Genomic DNA, 25,929 nt, shown 5'->3' with positions numbered 1-25,929 from the left:
CCAAATAAGCCTCAAATGAAATGAAATCTACAGACAGCTTTACCTGTTGTGAAAGTTAACAAAAATTGCTTGAAAATTTTAATCTGAAAATACACGTGTATGCACACCCCAAAATATGGGTACATATATTTGCAAACAGGTACATATACATGAGAATGCAGGTATCATATAGACTACAGGTAAAGGGGGCATTTCAGAAAAAATATTTAAAACTCCACAAAAATTAAAAGCCTTATTTGGTCATTATTTATTTCACAAACACAGTGGGATAGGTCACTTGTTGATTGGCCAATGGCCTTAATAAAATTTGTTGTTGTTGTATGGGCTGTTTGATATGAACCAAGAAAAGCTTCTCAGACATTCCACTTCAACTCTTCCTTTAATAAATTGTCCTAAAGATCAGCTAGCCAATAAATAATGCATTTTATAGGCAAAAGATTTTTGAAATAACATTTATTTCAGAAGTATTAAAAATCATGCCTTGCAATGCTACTTTATTGTATCATTTAAAATGTTGTATTCATTTAAGAAGCTGCTGTACCTTTCCCAAGGTTCTGTTAACAAAAATACAGTATTTGCAGAATTTTGCTTCAAGTAGCACCTTCAACTGGATCTTAGCTAGCCCAGCTGAGGTTTGTCAAGAAGTGAACTCATTACTCTGCAAACTGTAAAAGATATGGATCAAATCGGCATTTGTCTGGCTGTTATGTGTAAGAGATCCAGCTGCAACACTTTGGCCTCCATTCTTCATAATTTAAAGCTACATTTATCTGGGTATGCCTTTGAAAACATTTCTCATCTTTTCATTAATCACACATTCCTGCTGTTTAATTGGAGTTAATAAGGAGCAGACATTACTCCTGATTTATTTTAGATACAATTGAATGAATTTACACTGTAATACATCAAACATCTCTACATTGGGAGTGAGTTTCATTCCGATAGAACAGGCTAGCTATAGCTAAACATAAACAATGCAGACATGATTTTTTTTTTCAAGATGGATCACTGTCTGTGGAATCATGGGACACCTGTTAACTCTGATATGCTGCAACAGAGAACATCTGTCTGTCACAACAGCTAAGATCCATATACTGTTAGTTTTGAAAACAACTTTTCTATATGCTATTCAGCTGGGCTAGAGTAAAGTTTCATATATCATACTGGATAATAATTCCTTGGGGTACTTCAAATTGAAAGATGCTACACCACAAAACTGACTTGCTATTCATATCTTTAGACGAGATATAATGTCGCAATTGTAAACCCAGTCACTTGAAAGTATAGTAAGTACCATTGAAACTAACCAAACAAAGGTCTATGTAAATGACTGAAACATTTCAACATAGTCAAGTAGGTTCAGGTTGAACTTAAATGCAGCCTGTTCACAGAGATACTTATGTGATTACCAATAATCAAGTATCATGTCTGTACAGGTAGTCCTCGACTTATGATCACAACTGAACTTAAAATTTCTGTTACTAAGCAGGACAGTTGTTAATGTGTTTTGCTCCATTTTATGACCTTTCTTGCCATAGATATTAAGTAAATTACTGCAGTTGTTAAGTTATAACATGGCTGTTAAGTGAATCTGGCTTCCCATTGACTTTCCTTGTCAGAATGTCACAAAAGGTGATCACATGACCTCAGGACACTGCAACTGTCATAAATACATGCCTGTTGCCAAACAACTGAATTTTAATCACATGAGCATGGGAATGCTGCAATGGTCGTATAAGCATAAAAATGTTCATAACTACTTTTTTCAGTGCTGTTGTAATTTTGAACTGTCACTAAACGAATGGTTGTAAATCAAGGATTACCTGCATCCAATGACTACAATGTTTTTTTTAAATAAACAACACTGTATGATAGCTAAGAAAGAACCATTTCAATCAAGTATCATTTAATAATAGCAACTGCTAAAAATGGCTGTATGAATCAGGCTCATAAAATGATTCCATTTACACATGCAGACACAAAAGCAGCTTTTCCAACTTTATTACATTAATAATATTGCCTGATCAAAATATTTTAGCAGTGAAGAGTCCTGGGAGTAAAAAAAATATATACATGTAACATTTGGATGAGGACACTCCATTCACTTCATACTCGATATTTTAGCCCCATGGGCATTGCTTATTTAGTCTAAGATTAAATTGTTATGTACTACGTTTCTCTGGAAACTCCTTAGCCAAGTTTTCCTAGTCAATCATTTACTATATCCAATTCTACAAATAGGACATGCAGTACAGTATCAGCGTGCCTTACATTTCCAGAGGATGTGATAAACCCACACGTTTGTTTGGATTTTGTTTGGGTTTTGTTTTTCTAGGTCACAAAGCTTCAGCATCTATACCAAGAAAGCACAAATGAATTCTGAAGTCAGTAAAGGTATATGCCTTTGCTTTGCTTATGTAATTTATTCTATTTTCAAGTTCCAGATTTCTTTTAATAGTCTGGCATTTTTTGGGAGAGAACAGATCAATAAAGAAGAACTTACTGGGGACATTCTAACCCTAACTCAAAAGCAATACAGGAGGTATGAGAATGGCATGCAGGCACAATCCTATAAATAAACATGCCACAAGTAAGGTGATGCAGAAAACTGAGTCAGGGCTTCAGATCAGACACACAAGCCGGGGGTCTGTTATTACTGGACTTTGACTCAGGCCAAAATCACGAGAAAAGGAAAGAAGAAATGAGATGTTTTTCCACACCTGGACTGAGGAAAATGTAGAAGTTGTAGAAACAAAGAACAATTCCCAACAAACCCCTCGCATTGCTGAAAATTCTGTTCTTTGGACCAATTCGAGCCCCATTTGATGGAATGTTTGCTCAACTATGAGAAAAGAGAAAAGGGTGCAGGTGTGCACATGGACACCCAAATACAGGCATGCACAAAGGAAAAAAAAGGGAGGAGTTTACATATTAAAGTAGTCTTCGACTTACAACCTCAGTTGAACCCAAAATTTCTGTTGCTAAGTGAAACATTTGTTAAGTGAATTTTTTGCCCATTTTACGACCTTTCTTGCCATAGTTGTTAAGTGAATCATGCAAGTTGTTAAGTTAGTAACACAGTTGTTTAGTGAATCTGGTTTTCCCATCGACTTTGCTTGTCAGAAATTTGCAAAAGGTGATCACATGACTCTGGGACCCTGCAACCATGATAATTATGAGTCAGTTGGCAAGCATCCAAATTTTGATATGTGACCCTGGTGATGCTCTAACAGTCGTAAGTGTGAAAAACGGTCATAAGTCACTTTTTTCAATGCTGTTGTAACTTTGAATGGTTACTGTTCAACTGTTGTAAGTCGAAGACTACCTGTAAATATGTCAGATTACGTATTACTATGAAGTGTGGAGCCAGTAAGGCCTGATGTTTCTAAGAGCATTGCTTCGAGTGTGCCCACACCAACTGCACTTGCTATGTCTTTGCCATCGGGGAAGTGAGCCAAAGCAAGGTGCATAGGGATATCTGAAGGTCAGCTCCTTAAGGGCAGTCTTTATCTCCTCAGGTTGGCTGATCTGTTTACACCCAAGGCAGGGCAGGCAGACAGACATTGAGGCTGCTTTATCTGCAGAAGACTGGAAAGAATTGCTGCTGCTCTGTATGGCTTTGGAATAGGCCATCAAACGATGGCGTGCTGGTTTTTTAGAGATGGGACGTTGTATAGTGATGGGGGGTGGCTTAGGAAAAAACCTAGGCTTATCAATATGAGGGGGCTTAGAGACAATTGGGGACTTAGGGACAGAGGGGGTCTTGGGCACAGAGGGGGTCTTGGGCACAGATGGCTGTGTGGGAATGGAGGGGGTCTTTGTGGTAGTTGTGAGAATCGTTACAGGTTGCTCAGTTTTGACCAAAGATGTTTGGCTTGTGATTAAGACATCAGCAGAAGATGGATGCTCTGTGCCAGTAGTTGTTTTAGTTCCTGTTTCAGGAGAAATAGAAGAAAGAGATGGGATTAAGTTTGCAAAAGATGTAGCACTGGTTGTGGTCATCAAGGATTCATCAATCCCCTCTGTGCCAGTAGTTGTTTTAGTTCCTGTTTCAGGAGAAATAGAAGAAAGAGATGGGATTAAGTTTACAAAAGATGTAGTACTGGTTGTGGTCATCGAGGATTCATCAATCCCGTCTGTGCCAGTAGTTGTTTTCGTTTCTGTTTCAGGAGAAATAGAAGAAGGAGATGGGATTAAGTTTACAAAAGATGTAGCACTGGTTGTGGTCATCAAGGATTCATCAATCCTGTCTGTGCCAGTAGTTGTTTTAGTTCCTGTTTCAGGAGAAATAGAAGAAAGAGATGGGATTAAGTTTACAAAAGATGTAGCACTGGTTGTGGTCATCAAGGATTCATCAATCCCGTCTGTGCCTGAGTATAAGTCAGCTACGTTAAGATCCACATCTGGTTCTTCTGTCACAATGCGTTCAGATTGTGCTTCTGTGCCAATTTGGGAGCCTTCAGGTGTGTATGCTACTGAAACTATTGTGGTGGACTGCAGATCTGGGCTTGCAGTTGAAATGGTGTCTTGATCTTCTGTAACGGGAGGTTCTGTTCCTGTTTCGGTGCCAGTTTGGGGACTTTCTGGTATATGGGTTGCTGAAACTGTTATGATGGATTGCAAATCTAGGCTTGTAGTTGATTTCAACTCAGGGGTTGTGGGTGCTGCAGTGGTTTCTTCTAAATCAGCAGTGGAATCTGCTTGAAAATATATAGATTGACAGCAAGTCAGCAATAATTTACGGAGCAGGAAAATTGCACTTTGACACACATGTTTATGCTGCTGGAAAGGTTTACTGTGTTATGAGTCTGTGGTGGCTATCCCAGCTTGAAGTTCTTGGATGCCTTTAAAAAGCTGCACACAGACATTTGCTTTTAAATTAAATATAGATGTCATCTGGATTTTAGCAGATGCCAATGTTGCTTAGTTGGGCCCTGGAAAGCTCCATTGCAATCCATTATAAGGAATTCCGACTTCAAACATTTATTTCATAAAAGATGAAATAAGCATTTGTGCCTCCCAGAGGCATGCAACCATTTAGAGCATCATTTAAATGGGATTCCATTAGGATGGAACAAAAGTTAATTATTTAGTTTGGCCTTCACCAACCTAAGTACCAGGAAAAGATTATTTAATTCTTATATTTTTAAACAATATCAAGAAGAGGATACCACTGGGATTTTCTATCTCAGACAACAGATTTATTCTCATATTTAGCATAGATTGACATAAATTACTGTGAAGGGATTAAGCATGTGTATACATATCCTTTAGCATTGGTTACCTCATAGCTCATGCATAATTTACTTGACTGCTTATCTCATACAATGATCCTAGGCATCTAGCAACAACCCATAAAAACAACATAACAATAGATCATATCCTTTCCTGCCCTCTCCATACCCACTAGACTACTAGAGCCTTGTTGGCATAGTGGTTAGAATGCTTACTGCAGGCTAATTCTGCCCACAGACTGAAGTTTGATCCTGATGGGGCTCAAGGTTGACTCAGCCTTCCATCTTTCTAAAGTTAGTAAAATGGGGACCCAGATGTTGGGGGCAATATGCTGATATTTGTAAACCACACAGAGAGTGCTGTAAATCACTATAGAGCAGTATATAAGTCTAAGTGCTATTGCTATTCCCAGAACATTTATCTTCTGCTCCAACCTCAACCTAGCCCAATTTTGGGGGGAAAGAGACAATATTTCACAACCTTCTGGAAGGCTAAAGGGAGGGAGGACAAATCTTAGCAGGAAAGCTATACTAAAGGACAGGGTGCTATACAGAAGAGGTCCTTGTGAGGTCCCATAAGATGACAATGTTTAAGGAAAAGGGCTGGACCACACTTATGATATCTGACTGGGGATGTCATATTTGCCAATCACCATGAACTAGACATGTAGCATAGCAATCAGATATCATCAAGAAGCCAATTCATGATTTTAATTAATTAATTAAATACATATGGCTGTCTACTCAATTCCAGGTGACTAACAGGGTTTTAAAAACATTGCAACAAAAAGCAACCACAAAGACATAAAATACATAGCAAATCTAGAAGTAAGCACAACAGATGTTTTTACATTTCCAGCAAAAATATTTGATTTGTGGTTACATGAGACAGCTTAGTCTGAAATGTTTGATCTCTTCTCTTATGTGCCCACCCAGCCTAGTGGCTAAGGGAAAATCCAGATTTTCCAAACTTTCTTAACGGCAGGGTTGGTGTTAGCCATCTCTTTTGAGAGAGGCTGTTCCATGAGGCAGGCACTGTGACCAAAAAGGAGTGCCTGTTTACTTGAGAGAATCCAGAGCATGCCAATCCTATTGGATCTTGTAGAACTGGCAGTGATAATTAGGGACAGACTTTCCTTCAGATCTTCTGCCATATCCAGATCCTATATAGATAAACACCAATACCTTGTATTGTACTAGTAATCCCACAGTGCAATCAGTGCATCTTATGCAGTAGAAGTTTACATAGGAATATTAAGGTGTACCCATAACTATTCTTGCTACTACCCACTGTAGCTCCTGAGTTGTCTTCAAGGACCACATCATGGAGAGTGCATTGCAATAGTCCAAGTGAAAAAACTCTAAGGCATAAATGATTGAGTCTAAAAATGAATGCAAATAGCACACAAAATGAACTGTGCAAAGTTTCACCTAGCCACAGCTGCCAACTGCTTTATGAGCAGGAGCCAAGAGTCTAGAAGTTGGTTTGTAGGCAAGGATTCTGATAATCGGAGCATTCTGGAACAGAGTGGCTCCGATATTTACAAGCACCACTCTGTGTTGCCAGGGTTGAGTGTAAGTCATCTCCATCAGCCTCAGGCACGGCGACAAAACCTTAATAGCATCACTTGACCAGATAGGGATTGAGAAAAATAACTAGGCATCATCAGATACTGGGCCTAACCCAATGCCTTTGGATGGCCTCCCTTAACATCGTCATGTTGAAGACCTGGAGAGAATTTTGAGCTATAAAGAACTTCATCATGAGAGAAAAATAGTCATTTAAATTGTTCTTTCCCAGTATAAACCTCAGTTGGAACTCTTAAGTAATTTGTCAGCAATAAATGTCCATATTTTAATCTCCTCATTATTCAGAATAGCATAGCTATGAGAGAAGATGAAGTAATCCCCTCATTACTTTGTTCGTGATGGATTTCAATTCAATATGTCACTGTCTCCATAGAAATATGTTTGATTTGTGGTCACATGAGACAGAAAGCTTAGTCTGAAATGTCTGATCTATTTTATACATGCACTTTATCATAGTAATCGCAGTTACTGAATTATAAAAAAGTAAATCATCTTTCCTCTTGGGACAGTAGAAGTCAAACACATCTACTGGTCATCAGTTTTTTAAATGGTGTATTTGCAGAGTAGCTACCAGCAGCAGAATTAATTACATTTAAATTCAATAGATAATCTTGGAAGAAAGAATTAATCTAGGACAGTAGTTCTCAACCTTTTAAATGCCCGACCCCCAACCGGTTGTAAGTTGAGGACTACTCAACCGGTCGTAAGTCAAGGACTACTCAACTGGTGCAGGACCGTTTGCAGAATGGGACTTTTGGCGGCTCAGCAGGGCAGAGACAGCCTGGACAATTCCTATTGGCTTTTGAAAGCCAATAGAATTAGACTCTATTCAAGAGAGTCTATTCTATTGGCTTTCAAAAGCCAATAGAATAAAAGGGAGTAGCACAGCTAAGGAAAAGGGGGGAAAATGGTGGACTGCATTGTTTGGTGACCCCTGTGAAATGGTCGTTTGACCCCAAATGGGGTCCCGACCCGCAGGTTGAGAACCACTGATCTAGGACATAAACAAGGTGCCTTTTTTCAGACCTGCAGTCACATGGAAATATGACTTACCACAGAGATTGTCCTTGCAGGAGTAGCCCTCTGGGCACATGGAACATGAAGCTCCCATGATATATGGCTTATGTCCCCTTATATTTCCCCTAGGAATTAAAAAGTGAACATGTCATGTAAAAGAGCAAAGCAGAGCAGCTTATTCCTCTCCTACAGAAGTTAGCAATCACTAAATTATAGAAGATGGTCATCTTTGGTACCCATAAGTGATTATTTAATATCATAATATCATATCATAGCATCCTTTTCTTATCATAAGCTAAGAAAAAGATGCTATGTCATTCTGGAAAGATTTACATAAAAAGCTCATTTGCCCACGTTTATGTATTCTGGGCATTTACATGTTTGTAATAAAATTTCTAAGTATTTGTGTTTTTATTTGGAACTTTGGATGTTTTGATTCAGAGATATCTGTGAGGGAGAGAAGTTAAAATAAAGTTAAGATGACAACCACATCTGTTTAATAAAAATCCCACCCTATTTTTACAATGTACCATATCGACAACACACTTCAAAGCAGTCATGATTTCTTTTGTGTGGTCACAGCCAACATCTTTACTTTCTAACACTATCCCCTAGTATATTCCTGCTTTGAATGGTGAAAAAGAGAGTATAATTGTATTAATGTTAATTATATATTTGTGTAAGTATTTACATTCCAAAAATTAATTAAATATCATCCAGTGAATCCTTTATTCCAGAATTTAGGCTGACACTGATTTAAGAACAATTATTCTTTAATTTTAAGATTGATACCAAGAATAATTGCAATTTAGGTAAGATGGACTCCTGAAGTAGGTTTATATGAAATCTCTAGGGCTCTTAACACATTCTGGAACTAGAAACATATACACAATTAAATCTAGACAAATATTAATAGTAGATGTTGTACTGTGATAAAATGTCAGTTACACTTTAATTAGAAATGGACTAGCGCTTCTTTTGTACAAAGTAACATTATCTGATTAACAGTTGCAGTAATTATGTATATTTAATTCTATAAAACGTATTTATATTTTCTGCGGCTGATTTGCCTTGAAAGAGGGAAATATTACTAGGGCTACTCTATTTAATGGAATATGTACAGTTATTTTAACAATTCACTTTCAAAATAGGTTAACACTTAGTAAGATAATTCATTTGTATATTCATTATATATATTAATTCATATTCAGTGGTGTTATTGGGATGGGTAATCATGATGATATGATTGAAGTTCTGCCCACTTTTTTTATGTATGTCAGGATTTGCTATATCCTGCCTACACCCCTCTTCATATTTCACAGGTTTCTCACACAAGGGAGAGAAATGCCAGGAAACAACCAAACCATCCAATCTTGCAAACTGCTGACACAACAGTTATACAACTATGTCATGTACTCTCACATAGTAAATGAAGTGGTTTTGTGGTACACTCACAATGTTTGTGTCTACATTTCATGGGGAGCAATGCTGACTTTTTCTGTGTCTCCTTTTTTCTTGTTAACAAATCCCTTTGATTATGGAATGGCTTACCCTACTACAAAACTGTTTGAAGCAACTGCCAGTGCAACAGCTGAGGAATTTCAGTCAGCACAACAAAACAATATATTCTCATGGATTGGTGGAGTCTTTTAACTCTTGCGTTGCTTTCAGTAGAATCATGTTTGTGTGCTATTGATTTAGAAGAATATGGTTCATGCACCTGGTTGTTGCAGTTACTATCAACCTAATGTTTTTCATAAGTCACTGAATCTGGTTCATTAGTTTTTCATTATTTATTGGACAGTGGTCAGTTCAGAAATGGTCTTCACTTGTGGGGGAGAGTGGAGGGGAAGGGGGAGAATTCCTGAATCCCATAAGAAGGACCAACATGTGTTTTCTATGCAAAAGACCCAAAATTGAAGCCTGGGCTTAAGGATGCAGTACTGAATTAAATTCACCACTAGGGTAAACCCATACTTTCTGTGGCCCCTCCATCTACACAGGTTACCCAGCACTTCTTGCGTCTCTTTTCCAGTTTAAGTCATTTTAAGCAGATGATTTGCTTTACTTCCTTCCAATCTACTGACAGCAACATATCTAATCAGTTACAATAAGGTATAGCCCATTCTCTCCACCTTTCCAGAGGACTGGTTACTGCTCTATGCTGCCATCTTATCCTTAGCTTCCAGGTTCCCATGAGTCAGTATCTGCTTTTTTTTTTTTTTTACAATCTTTGAATGATTCAATGATTGTTCTTTCTAGAAATTCATCACTCCATTCAAACCTCAATTTCCTAGTGGGCACTTTTTATTTTTCTGCCTACCCCTTATCTACAAAACTTCCCTGTTCTTTTTATTTGTTTCTTTAAGCAGAAGTATTGATTCTTCCCTGTTATAAAGTTTACATGGACCTGTAATGGAACACAAGAATGAAAGAATAAGCTGTTCTTTTTTCTTTAATCTCTAAACCATCAGAACAATGATGACACAATAAGCTGGGGAAGAAAGAAACTTACGGGGGTTGATAGTTGCAGACAAACAAATGCATGTCAGTATCATTTATCAGTTCCAGGGTTTCGCAGAATGTTGCCCCACAGCCAACACGCTCACTGGTGGCCCAGACTACCTATAGAAGAAAGCAATAGCCCATTTATTCATTATATCAGACCAAAAAGATGTCTGTGGATGATGTCTGCCTAACCTTTATTTAGCAGCTGAAACCATCCATCCACATGTTTATTTCAGAATCTTTCAGATAAGTTTACAAATTGTGCATTCATTTCATACACATTGGCCAATATTTTTACTTAGATTTTCTAAAGGCTCATTCTTGACCTTCTATTACAATTACAGTGTGTTTTTTTCTAGTGTGAAGTAATACATTAATATCAGTTTCATCTTCTTTAGAAGCATAGATCTGACCTTGTTAGAGATGGTATTTAATCAAATATCTCTCCATGAGTGGATTGGCATGCAAGAATTCCTCTCTCTCCATCCTCAGTTCATTATTTTCATCACAAGATGTGCATGTGCCTTGAACTTAAATCCAATTTGTTTTATTACAAGGATAGGGATACTCATTGCTCATTCACATTAGGCCAGGTTACAGATACTAAGGGTAGAGAATTAGAGGATCAGAAATTTTCAAGTCCTAGTTTATTATTATTTTCCTTTAAAAAATATAAATTGACATTATGCAGTGTCCTGTGTACATAAATTGTTTTTGAAAGAAGATGTGGAAGCAACTGCATGCCTTCCATTGAGCAACAATCTCACACTTAGATTATGAAAGTTCTGGGTTCAACTACTCAGTCAGCCTTGAAGTATGATGGGTTTGAGTCACCCTTCTCAGCTGCCTACTTATACAACATTGTGAAGATAGACTATAGAGGAGAATGGCACGAGTCTTGTGCAAGCCTTACATCCTTATGAAATATTAGCATTTTAATGAATTGTTCCCAACAAATGTAAGAGCAATATAAAATGAAAATAATCCATCATAACTGGGGATTCTAAATCTGCAGGCAGGCAGGCTGATAATTTCATGGCTATCCCACAAAGGGACATGAAAATGAGCTTTCCTCAACAGCAACAACTGGCTGGAGTTATTCAGCTGAATTCAGACCATGTCATCAATTTCAACACCACTGAAAATCAACAGGACTCTTATTCATGAATGTGTGTCCCATTGGTTTCAATCTTAGCTGGGAATTAACATGGAAGTCAGAATCTAAGATGATTGAAGTTAAGAAATCCCCTCAATTGCAATCACTGTCTATTCTGCACTCCACAGGATAACTTTTATCTTACTATCACTTATGAGCTCTCTATCACTGTGGGGCCTTTTCATTTCAGTAGGTAGCACAATGATACACCATTTACTAGGCATTGACTCTAAGCCTCCACCAAGATACAACTAGATACCTGGGTGTAATGACCGCACATTTCCCCCTCTTTACATGCCAATGTGCTGTAATTATAATACTGGTACTCGATATACCAGTCTTCCACCGCTCTCTCCAGATCCAGGTATCCAGTCATGGCAAAAAGGTTCTCGCCTCGGGCGCCACGTTCCTTATTATGTTCCCAAGTGCATTGTGTTGAGTAATTTTGGGCAAAGGTTTCCAGTTCTGAATCCCAGCGCTGAAATCACAATAATCCAAAACATCATCAACATCATCGTCTCCCAGAAGGGCAAAGTACAGCAATGAATACCCAGAAAAATGGCCAGAGACCCAATAACGATAGACAAGCTTAATGCCAGCGTGGGGGACTAGAAAAATGGGGTCAAGAATTTAAATAGTTGTTCCCAATTTCAGCTGGAAATCATTTGCACTTTGTATGCAGAATATCAACCATCCAGATTAGTTCATACACTCCACATTCCAGGTTGCTCAGAGACTTTTGGAAAGCTGAAGCTTCTTGAGGTTACAATCTTAATAATTTCTGCTATTGAACCCAATGAATGCTGTTCCTGAATTCCTCTAGCAACATTTACAAATTCCAACCAAAGGTAAGTATGTCATCAGAATGCAAGATTATTAAATTATCACATAATTGCTCCTTTCTCCATTTTATTGCTGAAATAAGGAAGCTGAGAGGATGTAGAGAAAAGATGAGTTTTCAGACATAAATGCCATATAGAAATATGTGCAATGAGAGCCATAGTACAGAAATTCCATAGGTTTTTATCTTCCTTACTTGATAAGCATATTTGTTTCTACGTCATGTCATGTAACACAGTGTCGACCTCTAAATAGGTCTATGTTTAATACATGACTATAACAGTTGTACAACATTTTAAAAATATTTTAGTATCTTTCCTTACGTCCTATGGTGCATAATGCAAACTTACATACATCATATGGTACATAATGCCAAATCTATCAAGCAGATTTACTGAAAACTTGCTGAATAAGGTAATAATATTTTGGACTATAGCTAGAAAATATTTTTAAAGTCTCCATGGCACCTTCTTCATATGAAGTAAAGTAGCACATATCCTCCCTCCTGCCCCCCCCACTCAAAAAAAAAAAAGGAAAGGAAAAGGAAAATTTGAAGGAAGAGGTGAAGGAAAAGGAGAAGGAGTGAGGCTAACTCTTGTGCTGAACTAGGCCACTAAACCAAGTTAGGGTTTTATGCAATAGGGTTGAGGTGCATCTAAAAGTGTTCTCTCAGTGCAATAATCTTGCCCACCCATCAGTAAGGGCTTCAGTCCAAAACCTCACAGGCGGCCACCTCATTTGACATAATATGGAGAAAGATTCTCCGGCCAGTAGCTGATATGAATCCTCTTTTCCCATGAAGAGGAAAGGATAGTAAACATGCAAACACTCCCTGCCGCAACATGCCTTCTTGAACAGCTGTGCTAGACTAGAGCCAATGTAAACATCTGGCATACTTGTTACTTAAAACAGCTGTTTGTCAACTGATCCCTCCAGTGTAGTGATAGACAGGCCCTTCTTATCCAGCTGTGCTCCTTAGGCTACTTTAGAAGCAGTTGTCAAGCAGGAAGAACTTTTATGTATGGAGAATGACTGGGGAATACTATGGTACACAACTCAATTTAGTACTCAGTTTTGGACCATATTCTGTTACACAGTTCCAAGTGTCTCTAAGTTCTGATGCAAATTAGTTGAGCAAAGGCATAGATGCAGTTGCAGAAGGGCTCAGAAGACTTCCTGAAAGGACTCATTTGCAATGCAGAATACGCAGGACTTTAGTTAAGAGAGGAATGAAATTTGTTTTAATTTCCAAGTATGTAACATAGCACTGGGGTAAGATTTGATATTGAACATAAGATTTGCATCCCTGTGATAAGTGTGGCTTCTCGTACAGTTATATATATTAGGCAAGATTCAAACTGTCAAAAAGATAGACATATGTTAAGTGGTGGAATCTTACCAGTTTGTACTAGATTTATATGAACTATGGATTTTTTTCTTGAAGGGATTTTGTCTCCATCTTAATGAATACAGTAAGTTCAGAATATCTGATGCTTAACCAATTTTGTAAAGAAATCCAAAGAGAAATAACGAAAAGCAATGGAACTTATACTTCAGGGAGTCTTCTATCTCTACAGAAGCCTACTGTTGACTTGCCATTTTCACAGTTTCCCTCTGGCCTAAACCCAGGATTAGCATATTTGTGCTATATAAATCTACGTTGCCAGTAAATAACAACAAGCAACTGAAAAATCCAACTCTTAATAAAATTTAATAGAAGAATGGAAGGGAAAAGAAGGTAAGGGTATATACAATAATAATGAAATGGATCTATTTCTATGCAATACAGAACAGTAAGTTACATCTTGATATAAAATACATCTTTATATAAAATTACTTCAACATAGAGCACCTATGAGGTATTGCCTGTTTTCCTTTCCACCAATATAGAGCCAATTCAAAGTATGAATGTGAGCCAATTCTGGAATTAGAGAGATCTGAACACTGCAGTTCTATCCAATTCCATCACGAAAAGATTGTCCCTGCTGCTCTAGAACAGTCTTTTTCAGTATGGACCCCTCCACTGCTCCCATGAATCCTACCAGTGAGCAAGAACAAGAGATACTATAAGAAAACCTGCAGGGACCCAAACTGGGGAAAACAGATGTAGAGTAGAAAACTTTTCTTATTTCAAATTATCCTGTTTTTATATGGCAAATGAACACAGACAATGTGTTTACTCATCAAGTCTTGGGCAGGGCTGAGGGGGGAAAAGACATGATACCAGAGTTTAAAAGGTTGGTTTTGGGGTGGATGTTTCAGAGAGAGAAAAGCGTCCCACACTTACTCTAGTACAGTATAAAACTAGTAGTCCTCAAGCTTATTCTGGCTTTAATAAGAAAGGAAAGTAACTAGTTAAAATAAGCATTTATAAAAGTGCTTTGGATCATTGAACCACATTTCAGATTGGGAATCAACAGCAAGTGAGACCATTTCTTCAAGACTTTGTGTTTAAAGTAAGCCACATTTTTACCCCGTTTTATTCATCTTATTGAAGTTGCAAATTCCTGGAGAAAAAGGAATGTTTACAATTCTGCATTGTTAAAACCTCTATAGAAAGAAACCCAGAGCTATAATATACATCAGAACAAGATGACAGAATCTTGACCACTTCAGATAGCTCTCAAGTAATATCATTTTTAAATATTGAACTATTTCTGCTTGCACAGACTATACATAAATACACACACACATACACATGTATCCATGGACATGCATCTTTTTCTGCCACAAATAAAGAATTGACTCACGGCAAATGAACACTTCAAGCTTAGTCTACTCCTACATATAAGCTAGGGTATGTATGAGGATGAGGATGGTATCAAAAAAGCCCAAAATGGCAACTACGGTCATACAGTTAAAGCCCTGGCCCTTTCTTACATGCACCACACATGCAACACATAGGAAAACATGCCAGTAATTGCTGCTATTTTGAATTTTTTTTACCTCATTCCATACAGAAACCACTATTGTAGGCCTTGAGATGAGATAATGGAATGACAGAACAGCAGATCTGGAAGGGACCTTGGAGATCTTCTAGTGCAACCCCCTGCTTAAGCAGGAGATCTTGTACCAGTTGTCCAATCTCTTCTTAAAAACCTCCAGTGATGGAGAATCCACAACTTCTGAAGGCAAGCTATTCCACTTATTAATTGTTCTAAGAAATTGTTCTAAGATACAAGATTAGCATCTTAGATGTTTAGTTGCTATCTTAGATGCTATCTGAGGAAGCAACAACAGTAGGAAACAGAGGCACATTAACACTTATTGTAAGTAGCCACATATCCATAGCCAGTCCATCTTTTTTTCTTATTTTCATAATATTTACAGTACTTGGGTATATACAGTGTGCAGCAAACTATGTGATTACACAGCATGCTGGCCTATTTAAAATATATAAAAAGGAAAAGATTAATCTTTTTGGTAAGACCTGGCAAACTGGACTCAAGAAGAAAATTAATGAATTGGTCATAAACTAGGAAATGCATTGATGGTGATGTATGCTGGTAAAGCTATAAATCAGGTACAGTTTTTCATCTGAGTCACGAAAGATCAGATTGTGCTTGAGTCAGACCAAGATGCAAAATGTCCAGTCCAAGTGTAATGGTCAAATACCACAATTAGTTCCCAAGAGGGAGTCAATCAGAGTTGTTCAAACTAATTCAAGAGTGAGGGATACACATAACTCATAGCTATAGGTTATCACTATATTTCCTTTCTGGGGAGCCCTTAAATGCCTAAAGCTCATATTCCCCACCCATGCTCAGTTGAAGGTAAACAACCCTAATTTATGAGGTCAGACTTGCAAGGCAGCTGCCTTCTATTGCCTTCCCCTGAAATTGGCCAAAATCCTTTGCCTGATGATCTTCTGATACTCCCCACACTATCATTGCCATTCCCATAGGTTGGAAGCTTAATTTCCAATTCCAGGTCAAAATCCTCTACTGTATACCATGGTTGAGAGCTGGAGGAGCAGCATCTGTGTTTTCCCTGATGGTCCTGGCCTTGGTCTTTTTGTTTCCGAGTTAAAAGGCTGATCAACCTGTTCATTTTGAGAGAAAGATGAGCATCCTGCTGAGACTTGATATTTGGGAGGTTAGAGAAAAGAGCAAACAGTACACCGTTGAATGGACAGCAAACCAGAAGATCGAGGAAGGAGCAGGTTGGCTAGTGTAGACCGAGCAAGACTTTTACTGGACCCAGGATGGGGAGGGGGGGAATTGGAAGATGCCCCTCCAAGGAGTGTGCAAACATATGGGAGAGCAAAGGAAAGAATGGGGATTAATAAGGAGGGAACAATACTGAAGATGAAAAGATAGGCATTGATAAATTATCCACAGAGGTTCCAGCATGTAAGACTTGTTTTCCCTGCATGGATGAGAATGGCAAGCAGCAGGGGAACTACCAGTCAAGGATAGCAAGAGCCGGAATGCAAACTGAGCATCAATCTAGCCCAGTTGCCAACCTACCAACCCACCAACCCTATGCAATCCAGACTGAAGTTTTTAATGCTGATTTCAGATATAGCTGAGACAAGCAGCTTAAGTCTTTGTGTGGAGTTGTCAAAAGTTCCTTCATCTTGCTTAGAGACCTAGGTGAATCCCTTTTCTTTTTTAAGACATTGATGGTCATTGCAAAGTTGTCTGCACCATAAGACTCAGAAAAGGTATCTTCATATTTCCTACCTATCAAACATATTAAACAAGTGTGTGATTGTTCCATGACAATAGAAAGGCATTCCCCCTGAATGTCATCTTCCTAAACAAGCAAAAATAATATGCCCAACAGACCTCTTAAACAAAATTCTGATCTAGGAATTGTCTACTGCTTTAGCGGCAGCAAAAAACAGTTGCACTGGAATCTTAGTGGGGAGGAACGTTCAAGATCCAACTGGTGTATTTAATTATGAGAATGAAGGATCGTAACTGGGACTTCTCAGAAAAATCCATCCTTATATTAACATTTGCAGTCTTGTGTCCCAGCAAAAGACATATAGGTAGTCCTCGTGTTATGACCACAATTTTACGAACTTGTTGCCATAGTTGTTAAGCGAATCAGTGCAGTTAAGTGAATTATGTGGTTGTTAAATGAATGTGGCTTCTCCCTGTTGACTTCGCTTGTCAGAAGCCAGCTGGGAATGTCAACTGCCAACTGCCCAAACTGTGGTCACATGATTGTGTGGATGCTATGACAGTCATAATGCAAGGAGTGGTTGTAATTCTTTTTTTTTTTTTGAGTGACATTATAACTTTGGTCACTAAACAAATGGTTGTAAGTCGAGAACTATCTGTAATCAGCTAAATCATATTTTTATAGAAATGAGAATCCAAGCAAAATGGATTATCATTTAGACAGAATTATCATAGAAGAAACCAGAAAGTAAGTGAACTACCTCAAAGATTTCCAAATTCAATAAAGCCATTCTCACATCTTTAAACATATCTAATTTAATCTTTTAAATATACATTCAAATATAATGAATGAAAACATAGCAGAAGAACTGAAGATGAAGAATAATAGTGTGACGCTGTTCTTAAATGTTCTGTTTTGTTATTTCTTATTTAAAAAATAATATTTTACAGTATCATCCCACTAGAGTTCATCCACAGAGTCACTGCCACTTCCCAAAGATGGTTGATGAAGGTCTTTATCCAAGACCCTTTTGGCTTTCCATCAATGTCTTGTTTTGTTTACCCTGTAGCACATACAGGGCTGGGTGTGGTCAAAAAAGTCCAAAGGAGCAGCTGCAACCGAAGCCACCCATTTTTATGAGTCTTGTGCATGCAAGATGTTAAAAAAAGGTGAGGAGTTTATTTGAGCGATCATGACTACGATCTTGAATTTTTTGGGTTCCTTCCCCTCACTGAAGTCTCTGTTTCCTGACTGGTAACAGAATTATTATGGGTTACATGCATTCTGTTATATTCTACTGTCTATTCCAATCAAGTGGATAAATAATGAGATTTTCATATCAAACAGATTAAACAATTACTGGATAATCTTGCTCCAATTTTAGCACAAAATGTGCAATGCAAGTAGTCATCAACTTACAGCTGATTCATTTAACAACCATTCCAAGTTATGGCACACTCAAAAAAGTTACTTACGACCTGTCTTCAAAGTTACAACTGCCACATCACTCCGGCAGTCATGTGATCACATTTCAAAGCACTTGGCAACTGGCTTGCATGTTGGACCAGTTGCAGCACTCCATGGTCAAATGATCGCATTTCCAGCAAAAAATGGCAAAAAGCGTCCATTAAATAAGCTGGATTCAACTTATGTCTACATGATTCATTGAACAACTGCATGATTTGCTTAATCATGATGGTGACTTGCTTAATAACCATAGTAAAAACAATATCACATGGTGACTCAACTTACACAGTGACTTACGAACAAAATTCCAGCTCAGCTGGGGTTGTAAGTCAAGGACTAGCAGTATTTCAGGCTGGCATATTGATGACTGCAAATGAAACTGTTTTAAACTCATATGAACATAGATGTAATCACTGAGATGCTGATGTAGATCCAGACTGGGTGCATTATCCCCTTTTTGTGATTCACAGCCAAATGGCAGGCTCTAACAGCTGCATTTCTCATTCCATTAAATATGGCTTGGCAAGCATAGCTCAATGTATGTAAATATTTCCATGACAACCAGCCCTTATTGACCTAAGCAAAATAAAAAGCGTGACTTTGGATAGGAATTCATAACAGGAAAAGGCACTAATCATGGGACCCAAAGGCCAGCCCTAAAAAATAAATAACTCTGATCCAGATTGTCAAGATAATCGTCTCACAAGCATATTTAAAATTGAGGGAAGCAGCATTAGCAAAAAGCACGGTCCCAAAAATTTGCACCGAATGCAATACAATACAGCAGTATATCTCCCATCCACAAAACCCTTGAGCAAAAAGTAGCACCCTTATAGGTCTTTCTCATGCTTTAGTGCAGAAAGGGAACAAAAGGGAGCTGGCAGCTCCTGGGGTCAACAAAGTCAAGACGATGGCAGGACCACACCATCAAAGCCCCACCCCTTTTTAAGTGTGGGCAAATGTCCTTGTCAGCCAGACTTATCACATTTAGTTCTAATAAGAGAAAAGGGTTGATCCAGAGTAATAGTTTTTCTCATGTTCACAAAATATGAAGATCAGATTGATACCTGGACTAATCTGGGAAAATACTGTCCTACTAATATGCCGTTTGTGCTTTCACACCCTCTTTTTATGACCCATGCAACTCTGACTACACTGCTGACTTTCAATGGTGAAGTGTAAGACCTAAAATAGGTTTCGGACAATTAAGAACAGTCTCAACACATTTTTCATTTCTCAGAACTTTGTTTTGGTTGGAGGGAAGGTGTCTTACCATGTAATAATTTGGATTTTATGTTGCATTAATTGCCTCTACTATGATGGGCCCTCGTTTTTATTTAGTCTGTTGCACTGTTCTCTGTCCTTGCCTTCATATGGTGTTTACATTATGCTGAAAGGTTTATTTCTCTTATAATAACTCACAGATATATTATTTTAGAAAAAGCAAAGACCCAATTTTCTCCCCAAAACAAGAGGAAAAAATGGGGGGGGGGAAATCCAGCACCACCTACGTTGTGATATGATTTATCCCCCTACTGCATCTTTCCTTTCCATCACAAAGATAGTAAAATGCAGCCTTCTATCACCAAAAATACATGCTTCCATGGATGAACCCTTACAGAAAATTCATATATTTTTCTCCCCCCTCTCCCCAAAAAAATCTGCCACTGCACTTTAATCTTTGGCTACATGTCTACTTGTATTTGTCATCAAAAAGAGTCAGTTCTCAAGATTCCACTGCTGCAAGTTCACTTGGACTCCTGGGAACAACCTGCTGAAAACCACACAGACTGCAAGGCAGAGATGTGGTCTGAGCCACAGCCATTAGCAAACAGCAATCATTGCCCTTTCAATTTACTCCAGCCTAATTTATTACTCAAATCCCCTATACAAATCATTTCTACTTGAATTAATTTTCTGGCAAAGGACCGATTTCTCCTCTAGCAAGCCTCCACCTCCGTATTTTTCTGACCTCACTCATACCTGCTCAAAGCTTTCTGTGGATGCAGCTCTCCACCAGCTGAAAGAAAATGGATTTAGGGCCTGTCTGCACTTAAGTGTTTAACTTAAGTGTTTAAGTCCTGTGCTCATGCCACCTTAATTCTAGAAAGGCTTGAGAAAATTGGGTCCAGACTGAGACATTTTCCAAAATGCAGGGTACCACATTCTCCTATCAGACAGTTTCCCTGCTGTTGTGCAGCCCAGTGCTAGGCTGAATAGCCTAGAATAGAATCAAGATCACATGAAGTATTAATACCACTTTACAATGCCTTGGTAAGGCCATACTTGGAATACTGCATCCAGTTTTGGTCACTACGATGTAAAAAAGATGTTGGGACTCTAGAAAGAGTACAGAGAAGAGCAACAAAGATGATTAGGGGACTGGACACTAAAACATATAAGGAACGGTTGCTGGAATTGGATATGTCTAGTTTAATGAAGAGAAGGACGAGGGGTGACATGATAGCAGTGTTCCAATATCTCAGGGGTTGTCTGAGAGAGAAGGAAGAGAGAGTCAAGCTATTTTCCAAAGCATCTGAAGGCAGGACAAGAAGTAATGAATGGAAACTAAAGAGAGAAGCAACCTAGAATTAAAGAGAAACTTCCTGACAGTTAGAACAATTAATCAGTGGAACAACCTGCCTCCAGAAGCGGTGAATGCTCCCACACTGGAAGTTTTTAAGAAGAGACTGGACAGCCATTTGTCTGAAATGATATAGGATTTCCTGCCTGAGCAGGGGGTTGGACTAAATGACCTCTAACGTCCCTACCAACTTTATTAGTATTCCAGGGAAGCAACGACCAGTCACCTTCTTTTCTGTCTTCCTAGACATACATACTTTTTACAGGTGTTCAATTTAAAAAAAAAATTAAAAACAAATGTACATGCAAACAGGCGTAACCTATTTTAAATATCATGTCCTACTGTCCTATTGCTTTTTTGTGTCTTTCAGAGCCTCCTTTATTATCAATGCTGTAATAGCACAATGACGATAATTCTTGCAAATAAAAGGCTGATTATTTGAAACAACGCAGATTTTTTAAAAAATATTTTCATTTTCCTGAACTTGCTACTTTTCCCTGTGCTTTTTTTTAAGTCTTAGAGAAATGTCTAGTGGTGTATCATTTCATCATATTTTTGGGGGGTTACTCAAAGTAGCTTTCACTTCAGCATCCATGTAATTTAAATAACTATGGGCTTTTGGGGATCTAGAAGTGCATCCTTTTATCTCAGGTGTAGTTTTTTTTTTTTTTTAAATCTGCTGAATTTCAAACCAGCAACCTTTTTAAAATAAGAAAATGGTATACAGGTAGTCCTCGACTTACAACAGTTCTTTTAGTGATCATTCAAAGTTACAAGGGCACTGAAAAAAAGTGACTTATGACTGTTTTTCACAGTTGCGACCTTTGCAGCATCCCCATGATCATGTGATCAAAATTCAGATGCTTGGCCACTGGTTCACATTTATGACCATTGCTGTGCCCAAGGTCACGTGATCACTTTTTGTGACCTTCTGACAAGCAAAGTCAATGGGGAAGCCAGATTCACGTAACAACCGAGTTACTAACTTATCAACTTCAATGATTCACTTAACAACTGTGGCAAGAAAGGTCATAAAACGGGGCAAAATTCACTTAACAAATGTCTCAACAACAGAAATTTTGGACTCAGTTGCGGCCACAAGTCGAGGACTACCTGTAGTCATTGTGCCATCCTAGAATTCAAAGTAAAATGAAGCTCTAAAAGTTTTGAAATAGCATGGTAGGCACTGGGTCAGCTGAAACAGTGTTTCTGTTTTATCACAGGAGCCAATTCATGCTGGAGTTAACTTGAATGAACTGAAGCATACTAACCCAAATGGGCAGGAGCTCAAGGTGACATAACATAGAAAAGTGTATTTTGGAAGTGAATCAGGAAAATGTCTCCTGAAGTTGCATTAGGGGTGAGTGAGGGATTAATAGAGGGTGACATCATCCCTTACTGCCCTCCAGAAACAATTGTCATCCCATTCTGGTGACAGGGAAACCTGGCCATAGTCTCAAAAATGCGCTGCTGGTTTTCAATCAATGGCTATTTGAAATCTCAACAGAACAGTTTGTCTTCACTTACAAATATCTTTGGGACATGTCCAGCCTTTGATTTCCACCAAGCAAATCAAATCCTGAGATTCTTTTTTTGCTAACACTATTTTTTAAAAAATCTGAATCTGCATCTAGTACCCTCCTCAACCCCCAAAAACCAGCAGAAGGGGGAGAAATGAGCAAAAGCAGTGGTGGGATTCATATATGTGAACAACTGGTTCTCTGTGTGGATGCCATTTCCGGAAGTCCATTCTGGGCCTGGGCAATAAAAAATTAGCTACCGGTTCTGCCGAAGTGGTGCGAACCGGCTGAATCCCACCACTGAGCAAAAGGGTAACATTTATAAGAATGCAAAAAAAAAATAAATGTGCATGTGTAGTGGGAAATGGGTCAATATATTTACCTTGGCATCGGTAACATTGCTATTATCCTACTTGTTACAAACAGAACCTTAATGAAGTTGGAGCTGGTTGACAGGCAGACATGGAGAAGGGGAAATAATGTAATCAGTGATAACAAATTCCTGTTTGATTATTGTGTTTCCTAGAACAGTAGCAGAGCTGGGATATTAAAAAAAATCTGTTTTGTATCCCATGCAACTAATGAGTTTCATGTGCTGAAACCTTATTTTCTAAAAGGAAAAAACACACATACATAGACGACCATCACCACCACCTGTAGAAGCCCAGAGGATGTATTCTGAATAGAAATGTAATCCAATAGCTATGGGCTCTTCATACAGAAAATGAAAGCCTTTTTAGGCTTTTATAGCCCTGGTGTTATAACTTGGTACAGAACTCCTGTAACAATGGCCCACACTGGCTTCCTTACCTTAGATTCACACAGAATACTTTATGACAGCTCTAATTCATAGCAGGAAATTGATAAGAATCAGAGGATTGTTCCATTCAAAAGTTCCAGAAGAAAAGTTAGTTTTCAGTAGATTACAGGTGAGCAGATTGACTTATGAACAGAAAAACTGCAAACCCTCCTCCCCCCACCACACAAACACATTCACCCTTGCACAAAAATAGGTCACAGTTGTTTTAAAAAGTAGTTAACTTGTAAAATACACCAGGAAACACAAGGCATGTCCAGAAAGGTCATTTAACTGGTCACTGAATTCAAATTTCTCACCTTTCTTTTCTTCATCAACTGAACACACAGGGACACTAAAGGGTTGGGGTTTTTTTAAGTTCATTTTTATAACACTCAAGCAAAGTTGCCATATATTCATGATAAGAGATAGAAATCTCTGAATTCCCCAACTCCACCAAAGCCCATCACCACAAACTTACCATTTTCAGCATATTTGCAGCTGAAGGGGAAACCATGGAACGATACAGGTTGTGCTTGTCCACAATCTGCTGCTTTTCCTCATCTGTAAAGGACCAGCTCAGCTCCATCGCTGAGAGCAGCAGGAGGAGGAGGGAAAGGAGGGGAATCCACAGGCCTGAGCTCAGCATTGTGGCACTGTCTTGTTGTAACAGCCCACGGGTCTGGCAGACAGCTTTAAATCCTTTCCCGGAGTAAGGAACACCCAAAGCCCAAGAATTGCAAGGAGGATATTTATCTTTTTACTAGAAATGCCTTTCAGAGCCATAGAGGGAACACACCCATCTCATATAGGATCACTGATGGAAGATGAATGGTCCTTCAGGGACAGTCAGAGAAACCATGGCTGTTTGATCAAACTGGTAAAGGGCAGGTTGTTTGGCAGACCAGGCTGCTCTAGCCTTGCCTGACACATTATTAGCTCTAAAATTTAGCCCGCTGGAGCGAGCATGCATATTCCACACACTCCGCACATTCTTCTCCAAACAATTTAACACTAAACTGCCCACCAGCATTTCTTGACTCATTGGAAAAATCTCTTTGGACACAAGGATTTCATGTAGTGATGCAATCAGCAACACTGACTTCTTAAAGAAAAAAAAATGGGATCAAAGCCATTGTTAAACTGACTCAGCCCTGTGGTCCTTTCAGACCATTGATGATCCTTCTAATCTCAGGCTCAGGAAATGTGGCACAGCTAACAGATAAGCCAGAGCAATCCTTTTCAAGTATGGGGATCCTATGGAATGCAAATAACATATAGGTAGCAGTTTGCCATACATGTGGAAAAATATTAGTGACAGTTTTGCATTCACAACACCAATCCTGGTTGAACTGAAAAAGGTGGCTAGTGTATATTATTCTGACATTTTCCGGAAACAGAGAACAAAAAGATAGATTCGCTGCAATAATTCAATAAGAAACCATCCTTTTGCCCATCCTACGTTGGGTAAACATGGTTAATAGATATTTGCTTAGATTTCCAGATGATTTTTTTAAAATCTAAAATAGATAAATTGCAACTAGAACTAGATCTTTTGCAACTCACATGAATCCAGACAGAGTTCATAGTTTGTTCACTCATGGCTTGTTTGTTTGTTTGTTTGCTTGTTTGATTCAGTTCTAAAGACTTCCTAGTTTCCATCCTTGGACAAAGAAATTTATACTGATACCATTTCAGGCTTTTCAATGCTGCATAAAGAACAAATCCTGCTACCCAGCATTACTTGGAAGAACCTTAGCATGTGCATATTTAAATAAAGGTTGGTTGATTGATTGTTCTTTCTTGCTTAAGTGAATCACTATAGTTAAGGACAGATAAATAAAATAATTACAGAGGAAGGAGCCTTAATTTTTTTTTTTTTTATTGAAATTTTTCAAAAGTTTTACAAGTAAGAATCCACCCCCCCCTCCCCAACCACTCCACCCCCCCCCGACTTCCCAGAACTGAATATAGGATTATTTAACAAATATTTTAAAAATAACATTTGCAACTTATAAAATAATTAATAATAATAATAAAAATCACAGTAATAATATATATAATAATAATATACATAACATGAACTTTAAAATGAATAATATATACTAAAAAAAAAATAAAAAAAGAAGAGAGAGAGAGAAAGAAGAAAGAAGAAAGTAGACGAAGAATAAAGCATATATATATAAAAAAAAAAAAGGGAAAAAAATATATGAATAATAATACGTAAAAAATGTATATATATAAAAAAGAAAAAGAAGAAAGAAAGAAAGAAAAAACAATCATTACAAATTATAAAAAGGCTAAATAATATTTTTCCATATCCAAATTATGTTGTATAAAATTTATCCATTTTTCCCATACCGCAAAAAATTTTTCTTGAGATTGCTCCTTTAAGAAAGCCGAAATCTTTGCCATTTCTGCCAAATACGAAACTTTATGAAACCATTCTTGTAAAGTAGGCAAAGATTCCTTCTTCCAATATTGTCCTATTAACAACCTAGCGGCTGTAATCAAATTTAACATCAATATAACCTCCTTGGCATCACAGTCAATAACAATACCTAGTAAAAATAATTGCGGAGTAA

The 25,929-nt window shown here is 38.0% G+C and overlaps 1 protein-coding gene across 2 annotated transcripts; it reads right to left on the bottom strand.

Annotated features, from left to right (window-relative positions):
* Positions 1–3,091: 3,091 nt before the first annotated feature.
* On the bottom strand, positions 3,092–24,318 carry PI16 (peptidase inhibitor 16). Of its 2 annotated transcripts, none has more exons than XM_039323412.1 (5): positions 23,826–24,318; positions 11,765–11,983; positions 10,357–10,466; positions 7,878–7,966; positions 3,092–4,700 (listed from the first exon to the last, which is right to left on the bottom strand). In XM_039323412.1, the coding sequence occupies exons 1-5, from the start codon at positions 23,991–23,993 to the stop codon at positions 3,352–3,354; spliced, it is 1,935 nt and encodes a 644-aa protein (XP_039179346.1). In that variant the 5' UTR covers positions 23,994–24,318; the 3' UTR covers positions 3,092–3,351. The 2 variants fall into 2 exon arrangements, with proteins under 2 accessions (XP_039179346.1, XP_039179347.1); XM_039323413.1 differs by having other exon boundaries at positions 3,092–4,697.
* Between the last annotated feature and the right edge of the window lie 1,611 nt (positions 24,319–25,929).

Source organism: Crotalus tigris, unplaced genomic scaffold (genome assembly GCF_016545835.1).
Source record: "Crotalus tigris isolate CLP2741 ecotype Arizona unplaced genomic scaffold, ASM1654583v1 scf7180000024167.7108832, whole genome shotgun sequence".
Lineage (NCBI taxonomy): Eukaryota > Metazoa > Chordata > Lepidosauria > Squamata > Viperidae > Crotalus > Crotalus tigris.
Note: the sequence above shows the minus strand (reverse complement) of the source record. Positions and strands in the feature narration are given on the sequence as shown.

What these genes read in the sequence shown, in the direction of transcription:
- PI16 (XM_039323412.1), bottom strand. Translation starts at nt 23,993, where the DNA reads ATGCTGAGCTCAGGCCTGTGGATTCCCCTCCTTTCCCTCCTCCTCCTG. An exon ending in CTGCAAATATGCTGAAAATG is followed by an intron (nt 11,984 to 23,825) that starts GTAAGTTTGTGG and finishes TTGTGATTTCAG; the next exon opens with CGCTGGGATTCAGAACTGGA. An exon ending in CTGCAAGGACAATCTCTGTG is followed by an intron (nt 4,701 to 7,877) that starts GTAAGTCATATT and finishes TATATTTTCAAG; the next exon opens with CAGATTCCACTGCTGATTTA.